The sequence below is a fragment of the Ruditapes philippinarum genome, unplaced genomic scaffold, assembly GCF_026571515.1.
Source record: "Ruditapes philippinarum isolate M1 unplaced genomic scaffold, ASM2657151v2 ctg713_1_1_1_1, whole genome shotgun sequence".
NCBI classification, from domain to species: domain Eukaryota; kingdom Metazoa; phylum Mollusca; class Bivalvia; order Venerida; family Veneridae; genus Ruditapes; species Ruditapes philippinarum.
Genome location: NW_026864226.1, coordinates 4,188 through 16,336, shown reverse-complemented (window position 1 = coordinate 16,336; position 12,149 = coordinate 4,188). Strand labels below are relative to the sequence as shown.

Sequence of the window (12,149 nt, the reverse complement as noted above, 5' to 3'; positions counted from 1 at the left end):
GTTATAAGTGAAGTTTATATCTGAATTTTATCATCACTTGCAGAACATGAAAATTTATTTGTGCTCTTTAATACCGTTTTAATTTTTAGATAAAAGTGAAAATTTTACGATTGAAGTCTTTTTTGTGTCCCAGTTTAACATAACATGAGCAGCTGTTGTTTCATATTATATACTAAGTTTAGACTAAATGCAAAAGAACAAATGCATTTGGACTGTCGACATAACAGTGCAGTGCAAATTCCTTAGGATTTTTATATTTAATGTCAGAAAATTATTTTAACTTTTACTTTATCACAACGAATAGAAATGAAAAAAAAAACATTTATCTAAATGAAACTGATTTCTAACCATTAAAACACTTTCAAATAACTTCTTAATGCAATTTAATTCAATAAGCTCATCGTTTTGTGACACCAGACGTGTCCATTGCAAGTGAAAAGAAAAAAAAATGACTCCGAATGAATTTGTTTGTCACCAAATTACTTTAAAGTAATACATTGTCTTGTTTTTGTGGGTGTATTAGATTTAATTTAAGAGAAAACTTATTCTATTTCTTATAATATATTTTGATTTGAGTTAAGACAAAATTGAAAATGATATCGACTCAAAGCATTTGCATTATTTTATATTCTTTATATCTTCATTATTTCAATATGCATTTACAACTTTTCTTTACTCGTGAAACGCGCTTTAAATTCTTTCAATACGTATTTACATTATTCTGAAGTAAATTATTCTACTACAAGTTTACGGTTACGTAAAACCAATGGTTTATATTTGACAGAACTAGGCATGAGATGTTTTATCAATTATACATGAAAATTGTCACATTCTTGAGAAAACATACTTTCCTAGATAAGCGGGAAATGAGATTAAGTATTTCCATTGAAGTAGTGTTACAATTAATTAAGTTTAAAGTGAAGGACTTTCTTAGGTGTTTGTGTGGGTGTGATGTTAATTTGCCAGATTATCTTCTGAAGATAAAAATGGAAATTGGAAATGACGTTCAGTCTCTGTTTTAGCATTTTTAGTGTTTGTCCTAGATTTGTAAACAACTTTCCGATGTTGTAGTAGAGACACTTCATTTAAACATTAAATTTTGTAGCATTTCACCGAAATAAAAATAAAAATCTTCTGCAGTTGCAATTTGTGTCACAGAAATGTATGCAATTTTGCAAGTTTGTTACAGACAGAGTAGTCAATTAATGAAGCATAAACATAGGGGAGCGTTGTTTACTAAATGCAGCATTAGCTACAAAGGACCGCATGTAAGGCACTCAAAGGGACAAGCACCGAAGACAATCAGGGTATGACACCAAAGCGCTGCCGAGAGGGGCGCACCGGCTGGCTTATATTAATAATGTCTCTTATATGCAGTCTTCACCACCTATGGTCCCCTCTTACTTATATTTTTGACTTCAGTTGTGTATGCTCTACCAGGATTCATACGTCAGTGTGAACACACAGGCGAATGTCCCTTAATTACACTTTTTGTCACATTCATATGTTGATTTTTGCTAAAGTTGTAGATGTTAGCTTGCATTTATCATTATAGTTGGCGAGGAGGCTCATTGAGGCCGATTCGGCAACATACTAGATACTGCAGTGTTTATTGACGTTAGTTCCAATTTTAACTATTTTATTTTAATATTTCTTAAGACTATTGTAGGTAGCAGTGACTAAGCCTCATTTAAAATTGAACCGCTTAAACTATTCTATAACTATCACTTTGTTTTTATTGCTTTAAAGGAGCTTAACTTTCAAAATATTGTTATATTGTTTAATATTGTTTTAAATTAAAATGATATCATTAGACGAACTGTAAACTGTTTTTCTATAGATCAATACATCACCATTTACATTAGGTAAATTTGGGTTTGCTTGTAAAGGAATTTCGGGCTGTTTGTTTCCATGTAATTTGATAGAAAACAACCTTCCTTTATATAGTGGAAAAAAAGCAATTTCCAGTTCTCAAAGTCTCCTGTGAGTAAATAACCATTTACTTGTGAAATAGATACCATTAATGGCACTGTCTGAAACCACAATGAAGCTTTATAATTAAAGTTATGCAGTTAGATAGCGTAACTGTATTTCAAAACAAACATATCATTTTTCAAGTTGTTGGAATGAAATTACAATATGAAGCGATAATAACGTCTTTATGTACTAAATGTACATATTTTCATGTTCAATAATGGAAAGATAACGGGAATTGCGCTGTTGTTTAAGGATTTTATAGGCTTAACAAAGAAATTTTAACACTGACAAAGAACAAAGAAAACAATCATCTTATTTAAAAACCTGTTACACATAACTGTCATTTATCATCCCATTGTATTTGATAGTGTGATTCATCAGATACCAGCCCAACTTTTGCAACTCCGTAAAATAGTATTGCACTGCCGTCACTTGCGTACAAATATACAGTAGCGATAAGTCGCGCTATATGTAAGCGTTATATTATAGGTGCTTCAATGAATCAATATGTTTTAATGGAAAAAAATTGAAATGATATAAATAAGTAAAACATGGTAAATATTTAAAATATTTTCAGGAATCATAGTCAGCCAACAAACAAAACTCAGTTATCATAGTAATGCATTATTTAATAATGATATACTAAGTCTTCCGTTTGGTAATCTTTCTTTCTTTCTTTTTCTTTCTTTCTTTCATTCTTTCTTTCTTTCTTCCTTTCATTTATCTAATGAAACGTTGAAAACACAACACATATTTAAGTTAGAGGACCATTGTACTCTGTGAAATATGGATAAATAATTAAAGTTTTGGTCACGATTAATCAATAACTAAACAAAGGTATCTTTATTATAACATATTTTCGGTCGTGTTTTATTTGGTAAAGTGTGTGTGTTTAATTTTGTATAATCTTTTATCAATGCATAGTCTACACATATATTACACACGGATTACTTTTTTACTCTTTTACTGGGAGAATGATACCTTTTGACCCTTAAATATACCGATAATGAAGGTGGAAACAGATATCTTACCGTCGAAAAAAACTTTCGATTACTCGGTAAACAATATAAAGTTTTGCAAGCACAAGCAATTAGAAATTATAGCAGGCCAATAGTAACTTTACACTCTCATAATTTCAAAACTAATCTCACATTACTTTGTGCAGTAGGAGATAAATTAGTGAATAAAATAAAACAAACAATAAATCGACTTTCTATATTTATTACTTTGCTTTATTCAGTCACATGATTTGCATGCCTACAAAAAACGTTATATCGGTTCTTTGGAAACTATTTCGTCTATAAAGAGCAAATTGCGGCATTTGTAGTTTTTATCGGTGAAAATGAGACATTCTTCGCCTCTTAAATGACTCTTTTAAACTGTAATCAGTGCAATATTGTGAAGGTAATCAACCAATTACTGCCATATTTAACACAGAATAAAGTTAATTAAGTACGTTGGATCCCCAGGTTTAACTTTTAAATATTTCTTCTTAACAGCATGCTTCCGAGGGATCACTTTCCAGATTTTTATTCTTCACAATAACAGGTGTCAAGTGTTGTGTGGCAGCTGTATAAAGTTGCCCCGTACTTCACTTCAGTGTTGTTATATTTTCTGGTCCTTCGGGATCATTGATACCAACACTATTAAGTGTTGAGAATTGGATACCGCTCTTGAATACCTCTCAAGCCGATGCTAGGGTGCTTGAGGGCTATTGATTTATTCATTATCGCTCATGTACGGACTCAATCAAAACGAGTCTGCAATTTTCATGTAATTTTGTTGTGATTAATGCTTCTGAGTGATCACTTTGATTCCAGATTTGTAATATAGTATTTTTCAAGTGAGCAATTAAAGGTACCTTATGCCTCAGAAATAAATAATTTTCTTATTCCATAGAAAGGGATATTGTGTGCTTTATAAAGTTGTCAGAACTGATTAAGGTTATAGATGAGATACTTATCACCTGAAGAAAAAAGGACTGAATGTTAAATATTTTTTCATTAAGGTAGCAAACTGTAAAGAAAATGTGTTACTATGACTTCCATACAAAATACTAAACAGAAAACAAAAGATTATCATTTCACCCACACAAACACGACAATCTTTTTTGTACTAGTTTTGCGTCAATCAAATTGATTCGAAGACATTTAGGTAGGTAAAGGACAAAGGAAAACAGTCGTAAACAAAGTCATATAAAATCAAATTAGTTTCTCTTGCATTTTTAGCCTAAGAATAGAAAAGAATGTTTACAAGGATACTTTTACTACATCTGCACTATTCATTATTTCTTAGGTGCAAACTTTGTTTTGGTTTGCAATTTTGAACCAAAGCTCCTAATGAAGGTCTTACACATAGTTTGATATCATGTAAGATAACATTATTTGAACTCATACCAAAATGATGTGTAGTTGAGTAGTTTATTCTAAGCTCAATGACTTAAAACCAATACTGTTGTCACTCTCTTCAAAATTGCTATGTTCAATAATGTTTGTTGATCACCCAAACATTGATGAACTGATGTAAACCTATATATTTTGATAAAAAAAACTTTATTTTATCTGAGTATCGAGTGATATCTAAAAATTCGTCATATTGTAACAAGGAAAATATGTTTTATCATATATTTAATATGGCCATTTAAAGTATAAACATAAACCACTCTGTATCTTAAAGTGATGTAAAAAATGAGAATAATACATTTCACCTATAGTCTTACATACATATTGTAATGAGATTCTAGGACTAAATCAGATAAACGATCATTCAAACGAGATATACATGTATACATCAAAATCCAGTGCCATATTTGAGAAAGAAAAGTAACTTTAACCGGGCCACAATGATTCAACAACATGTAACAAATATCAATCTATACAGCTTATGAAATTAAAAAGGTTATGTTGCGATACAGACTGTTTTACTACAAAAATAATATGAACACACCTGTGATTCTTGTAACTTCAAGCAAACAAATGTTGCTATAAACTGCTAACAAGAAGCATCTTTAAAAAAGATACTTGGTTGAAGTAAACCAATATTTTGTTTGTTTGATTGGGTTTTACGTCACACCGACACAGTATAGGTCATTTGGCGACGTTTCAGCTTAACTGGTGGAGGATGACCTCAGGTTCCCTTCCTTGCATTTTTTCAGGCATGATCGGGAACCTGAGTAGAACTACCGACGTTCCGTAAGCTAGCTGGATATCTTCCTCACATGAAAGAATCCAAAGTCCCCGTCGGGATTCGAACCCACAGCGGAGAGGGGCAAGTGGTGGTTTGAAGTCAACGATATAAACCACTCGTCCACGGACAACCCAAACCAACCTTTACTTATTACTGATTTTATAGTTCTGTATACATTGTGCATAAAGAAATGTCAGCTAAACGTTTGCTTGATAATGTTCTCAGTTGCTGAAGGAATTTTAACAAACTTAGTATTGAATTATATAACATAATCTCAACAGATTTCTAAATAATAATGGTACGGTCAGAAGATCTTATGGTCTTTACCGCTTTAAGATTGTTCTACAAATTACTAAAAAACGCTTTAGCCTATAGTTATAAGATAATGTGTCAAGGATGGTCATGACCAGTGGATGGTTTTAGCAAATGATTATCAAATGCTAATGATTACAAATATGAGGTATCGAATTATGCCTTAAGATTTCTGAAAACGAATTTAATTTCCCGTGTGTTCCCATCTTAAAACAATAGTAGAAATAGCTGTCTCATTCCAAAAGAATCAGAAGGGTCATTTAAACATCTCTATTTATGCACGAGAGAATGAATCATTCATCTTGTTTGTATCCTAATCTTTCTTTATTGTGTCTCTCTTTTCACGAGAAAAGTCACCCAGAGTTTCATATTGTGTCTTGCTTGAGTCGTCCCGAAACTTGTCCTTGTATGTCCTGGTCGTTTGTTGTGTACGCCACATCGGCATAGTTTCTAGAGAAAAGAGTAAAATATGCTTTTAATAAATTTACCATCAACAATACTATGCACATACCATAAACTTAACGTAGAGGTTCTTAGATACCTTCTTTAACGTCAATGCTAGATTTAACTATTAGTTATAGAGAATTTAAACATGTTATTACCCCTATATAAACGCTTGTTTATATATAACGCTTTTGATTATATTGCAAATAACCGTTTATAAAGGTCACATAACATGTCAAGAATCTTGAAAACAATTTATGATACTATAAACTTTCTTTACTTGGAAACGAAATAAAATGACCTTTTAAATCGATTTCTGTCATACTCGTATATATTGATTATATAAACGTTGATATTATTCTATATAAACCGACGGTACAAACGCCCAGTATTATTAAGATTGAAATAAAACCATCACATTCATTTTATCAGTTCTGTATAACCAGGTATTTGTCATAGACGGAAATTATTACGAAATACAGAATTTTATCATTTACGTTTTAAATTAAGGCAGTGTTTTTTTTTCTAGAAATAATGCAATAGTTTATTAATGAGGATATCGATACATTAACATCTATATAATGTGTATACGTACTGTTGTCGAGTTGAGCCGACCACCCTGTCTTTGTCTGAAATTACATTAAACCAAACTTTCAGAAAGTTCATCTTATGTGTTATTGTTATTTTGCCTGTACATACCAATTCACCAATTCTATATAACCTTACAATGTCATAATTGTAAATATATTATAATGCATAAAATATTCCTTCCAAGCATGTTACTATTAATGTGTAATGTAACAGATAATGAACATGTGCACCTGTCTTAGTAACTGTTGTTCTTCTTTCCTTATTGATTGAGACATTTCGTCTCCATAAAATTGTAATTGATGCAGCATAAGTTGTAACAATAAAAGTGAGGACTCCACAGACTATAGCAATCGCCACTATACTACCACAAATACATTCTTCTTGGCTGACTTCCGACCAAATATTATGTAAATCTAAAAAGTTAAAAACAAAACGATTATTCATCTTTGGATTAAAGATAACATTGTTAACGAACTTTAATATATTTGAAAAATTCTGACATTTCTGAGAAAATAATATATAAAAAGATAACAACAAAATCTGTCTGTAATAAAGAAAAAAACATAACGTAGCATGTTAAACATATTTCTAACAAAACTTTCTAAGTCTAACAAATATACAAAACAAATGAATGTATAAAACTTATAAATTCATAGACATTTTCAAACACTTACCTTGTCACACAAGGAAAATATATTGGTTATAAGAACAAATGCTGTTCTCGACAGACACACGGTCTGACATTGATTTTCACCCAAAACAAAGAGTAGAGAAACTCTGAATATTACTCGTACCTTTTATATTGACACTGACAATAACATCAGCAGATATGGAATACGAGGGAGCGGTGTTTTCAGCTTTGCATTGGTAATCTCCTGTCATATACTTGTCGACTGATTCAATATATAATGTTTCATCGGTAGAATTTATTACTTCGCCACTTGTAACATTTGTCCATGTATAGGTACACCCAGGATTACAGTCCGCTGTACATTTTATTGACATTATTTCTCCTTCTGTTAAAACATATGGTGATGTTACGTTAACACTGACCAAATCTGGACCATCTGGTTTTATGAAATGTTCAATCAAAGACCATAAAGTTATGCAAGAATATCGAAAAGGATAAGCAATACATAAAAATATAAATACATCTAATGTATTCTTTAAAAAACACTTTATTTATTCACGCTACGCTTGCAAGTAGGTGAATGGGTTATTCTTAGAGGTTTATAAAAAAAAATTAAAAACTTACAATGCACGTCAAATGAAAATAGTTCACTGCAGTTTGATGTGTATCCATCAGTGACATCTTCTGTAGCTAAACATGTAAACTTTTTATTTGCATCTCCCTTCAAAATGTTTGATACAATTAGTTTATCCTTACTAGGCGTGTATGAGTATTTCGCACCAGCTGGGTTATCTATGTTGTTAACTCTCCAAAAGTATTTCAAACTGAGGCTGTGGTTGCTGGGTATAGTAGTTGATGTGCTACTACATGTTAATGTTGCACTTTCTCCTACATATGGTGTTTTATTCCCTGTCAGTATTGGCCTCCTGGGGATACCTGAAAGTCATATAGTTTTAATATTATAGTTTTCAAAACTATTATTACAACCTCTGACAACTGAATCAGAGAATTTATTCTTTTGCTCTGATGTCTATAGCTTTACTTTTAAACGGACAGGTCCTCACGATTTCGTATCTCAGCAAAGCTAGGATCTTTTCTGATGTATTTAAAACTTCATGCTGTGAACTAAAAATGTTCCTTAGTTAAAAGGAATGCCTGGTTCCTAAAACTTGTTTGAAAATCGAAATTGTTTGAGAATTGAAAATAAGTATTTCCGTCATCATGAATGATGACTTGCAGAAGAGGGGTTGTTACCTGTTTTTCGTCATCATAAATGATGACTTGCTGAAGAGGGGTTGTTACCTTTTTCGTCTTCATCAATGATGACTTTCAGAAGCGGTATATGTTTTCTTTGACTACCAACTTTTATACCTAGAAGTAACCCTTTTGGCAACTGTTTCAGGAATTCAATTAGTTTTCCCTTTTAAGCGAATTGGTGTGAGTTTGAATCGTCTATCTGTTACGAACTTAGCTTCTAAGTAATAAGTATTTAGTTTACTTAATTAAAAAGGATGTTCGCGACTGTATGTCTGTGTATATAAAAAGATAATCAGCTAATTGCACTTTTATACATATTTGAAATGCCAAAAGACTCCGTCTGAATTACATCCAATTTTGTCATATTTCGAATTATCTGACGTTTATAGATATTTCAGGTTTATTTTTAGTTTGAGTTTTTTACTGTAGAAAGATTCATTTCAAAAATGCCTTACATCTTATACCTACCTAACATATATAAACAGTTGCATTTTGAAGAAATTCCTGCTCTTGTAAATATATAAACGCCTGTATCATTGTGTTGAATATTAGGGAGTGTAACAACTACATTACCATCTGTATCACCAGTTATATTGAAACCTGGTAATACTTCAGTTCTGGGACTCCTGTCTTGATAGTATATTATTCTAGCTTTAATACTACCGTCAAAAAACTTGACGTCAAACATTCTTGGTGAATTCAGATTTGTAAGGTCAGCAGTGAATTGAAGAACAGCATCAGTGTTGACACGACTGTATAATTTTCTGACTGGTAATAAACATGTCCATGCTTTAACTGAAACAATAAAAAGTTATATGCATGTATTTGCATACATAAAATAATTTCCTTAATTCAGTTAATATACAATTATTCTATTGTTTTTATGCGACATTATGCACGTATTTTCATAGTCAAGTTGAGCTGAATTGACCTTTAAATTTCAAAAGATTGACTGTCAAAATGGTGTTTGACCAACAGTTGATGTTGGAAAATGTTTAGGATAAAATTATAAATCTGCCTGAAATTTAAAAAGACTGCCCCACTCTTTTTTATAAACTAAGCGTAAGATGTAAATTCTAACGGGCATTTGATTCGGATCTGTGTGTTATTTATTGTTTATGCGAACATAATTATTTAATTAAAAAGGATTATGGTAAAATGAAAACATATTTTGATCTTCACCCGTTTACTCACTATATACCAATGGATGGGCATAATGTCACTTTAACATACTTTCTTTTTACCGAAGACAACCTATTATAAAAAAGCATCAAAGATGAGCTTCTGGGGGGAAAAAAGGATCAAAGCTATATTTTAGCATTTAAATGTTAAAAATGTGTACCTATGACTTGAATATATTTACAATCAAAATTGCAAACTTGCATAAATAGATGTTCTGAAAAATATTTTACAATCAGATATTAATATATATATATAACTTATTTTAATTATAAAAAATTGTGAAAAAAAAAATTGCAAAAATATATTATAGCTGAGGTAACTATGATATAAGATAGGATCATTTGAAATCCCGACAAAATTAAAATGTTTTTAAAACAATATCGCAGTTTTAGAGTAAACTCAGCTTATGTTGCTGTTTATACATGCATATCCTTTTCATATCAAGAAGCTGACACGTTTGTGTATACAATTCAAGAGGAGCACACAAATTTTTCAATGTTTATGAATGACATAAATTTTTTGTTGTTGTTGGTTTTTGCCGGGTGGAGTACTTGTGCGAGTGTAGTATACCATGTACATGTAGTTTTTCTCTGTAAACAATGTCAAAAGAAAGGTAACATGCTTCTCTGTCTGTGAGATAAAAAAAATGTCATTTAATCAATATTTTTGCCGATCATTACCCATTTGATAAACACGATCAACATACAAACCCGTATATCGGAACTATTATTATACAATTAAGGAACTAAGGAACAACACTGTTACTTTATAAACGCCGAGTGTAACTAACAAAAGAATGTACGACAAAAGAATGCTCTTCAGAAAAAAGATACTTTTTTCCTTTGAACAACTAACATAGGTTTTAAAGGAACATCAAATTTGTTCTATCAATGCATAAAATTGGCTCAACGTGTAGAATATGTGAAAATTTGTATATTTAAACTTTCGACGTTTGAAGATTATGAAGGTTTTCTTTAATTGGGAAATTTGTTGCATCCAATGACAAAGATGTTTCATAAAGTAGAGAAAAAAGGATCCCTAAAGAAAGCCCAAAACGACACAATTGAAAATGTTGCAGGCTCGGTTTGATTGAGCCTGTTCATGGGCGGTACTGTAAAGTGCAAACTACCGTCCACGCCCCCTAGCACCGGCTTAAGCAGAATTCAACATTTAAACATGAAATAGCAAAATTTTGAATTAAGAAACATCCGCAGATGTGTTCATACGGCGGTTACCATGGAACCTTCAATGTGACACTTTTGTGCCATTCCATGAAAAGCGTCGTATGGTCCCCGAGTAATAGAAAGCGTGTGCCCTAAACGAGAAAACAATGAAGGCTTCGTTTTCAAGTACGAGTAGTATATTGATGAAGGTAACATTATTATATATATTTATATATTACATCTTTTACTCATCGTTCATGGAGGTATTGCATTTTTTTAAATAGCGATATGCACAATACTTACAATTTAAATATTCTTTATTAATTTTAAAGGTTTTGTTTATATATGTTTGCTAATTGTCCAAGGCAACAGTATTATTCACTGGTTAAAAATAGTTTGTAAACTTTAAACTGTATTCTATTTTATCTCAAAAATCATCAAAATACACAATGCAACAAAAGACATACCTGCTATAACCACACAAAATACAACAAAAATACTGAAATTCATTTCACTTTTCGTTTAACATTTACTACTTAAATGTGACAAGGAAGTTTTAATATTATGTTTAATTGTAAATGTGTATTAAAACACTAAACAAGTACTACTTTAAAAAAAGTGAACTATTGTCCAACAATATTGACCTGACACGCTTGCATTTGACCCTATAGTCGGTAAATTCCGTAAACGTTACGATCGACTTTTAATCAACATGAATGTATATTACCAGTTCTGAAATGGTCTAAATCATGAGTCCCTCTTAGCGCACGCTAACTTTGATAAGATACAGAGAATAATTAAGAGAAAGAGGGATACTGACGTCACAACAACGCCCTTCATGCCGCGGCAAGTAAAAACCAGTGGATAGCCAGTATAAACCAGTGGACAGCCAGTATAAACCAGTGGACAGCCAGTATAAACCAGTGGACAGCCAGTATAAATCAGTGGACAGCCTGTATAAACCTGTGGACAGCCAGCATAAACCAGTGGACAGCCAGTTTAAACCAATGGACAGCCAGTTTAAACCAGTGGACAGTCAGTATAAACCAGTGGACAGCCAGTATAAATCAGTGGACAGCCAGTATAAATCAGTGGACAGCCAGTATAAACCAGTGGACAGTCAGTTGAAACCAGTGGACAGCCAGTATAAACCAGTGGACAGCCAGTTTAAACCCGTGGACAGTCAGTATAAACCTGTGGACAGCCAGCCAGTATAAACCAGTGGATAGCCAGTATAAACCAGTGGACAGTTTCGACCTATAAGTGATAAGTAACAAGGTGCAATAATTTTTCGATGTTCGGCGCCAGTACCCAAAAGAAATCCTGTATCCTGAAAGTAGGGAACTTCTCAGGAGAACACGCATTATGGGCTACAGATGAAAGAAGACGGCTGACAGCAGAAAATT

General features: G+C 32.0%; 1 protein-coding gene across 1 annotated transcript; it reads right to left on the bottom strand.

Annotated features, from left to right (window-relative positions):
• Positions 1-3,363: 3,363 nt before the first annotated feature.
• LOC132724871 (cell adhesion molecule 3-like) lies at positions 3,364-11,452 on the bottom strand. The gene is made up of 7 exons (XM_060709828.1): positions 11,211-11,452; positions 8,867-9,193; positions 7,766-8,077; positions 7,305-7,577; positions 6,741-6,923; positions 6,515-6,548; positions 3,364-5,925 (listed from the first exon to the last, which is right to left on the bottom strand). The coding sequence occupies exons 1-7, from the start codon at positions 11,251-11,253 to the stop codon at positions 5,841-5,843; spliced, it is 1,257 nt and encodes a 418-aa protein (XP_060565811.1). The 5' UTR covers positions 11,254-11,452; the 3' UTR covers positions 3,364-5,840.
• Between the last annotated feature and the right edge of the window lie 697 nt (positions 11,453-12,149).

What these genes read in the sequence shown, in the direction of transcription:
- LOC132724871 (XM_060709828.1), bottom strand. Translation starts at nt 11,253, where the DNA reads ATGAATTTCAGTATTTTTGTTGTATTTTGTGTGGTTATAGCAG. An exon ending in ATTTTGTGTGGTTATAGCAG is followed by an intron (nt 9,194 to 11,210) that starts GTATGTCTTTTG and finishes TTATTGTTTCAG; the next exon opens with TTAAAGCATGGACATGTTTA. An exon ending in GTCGGCTCAACTCGACAACA is followed by an intron (nt 5,926 to 6,514) that starts GTACGTATACAC and finishes TCTTTTCTCTAG; the next exon opens with AAACTATGCCGATGTGGCGT.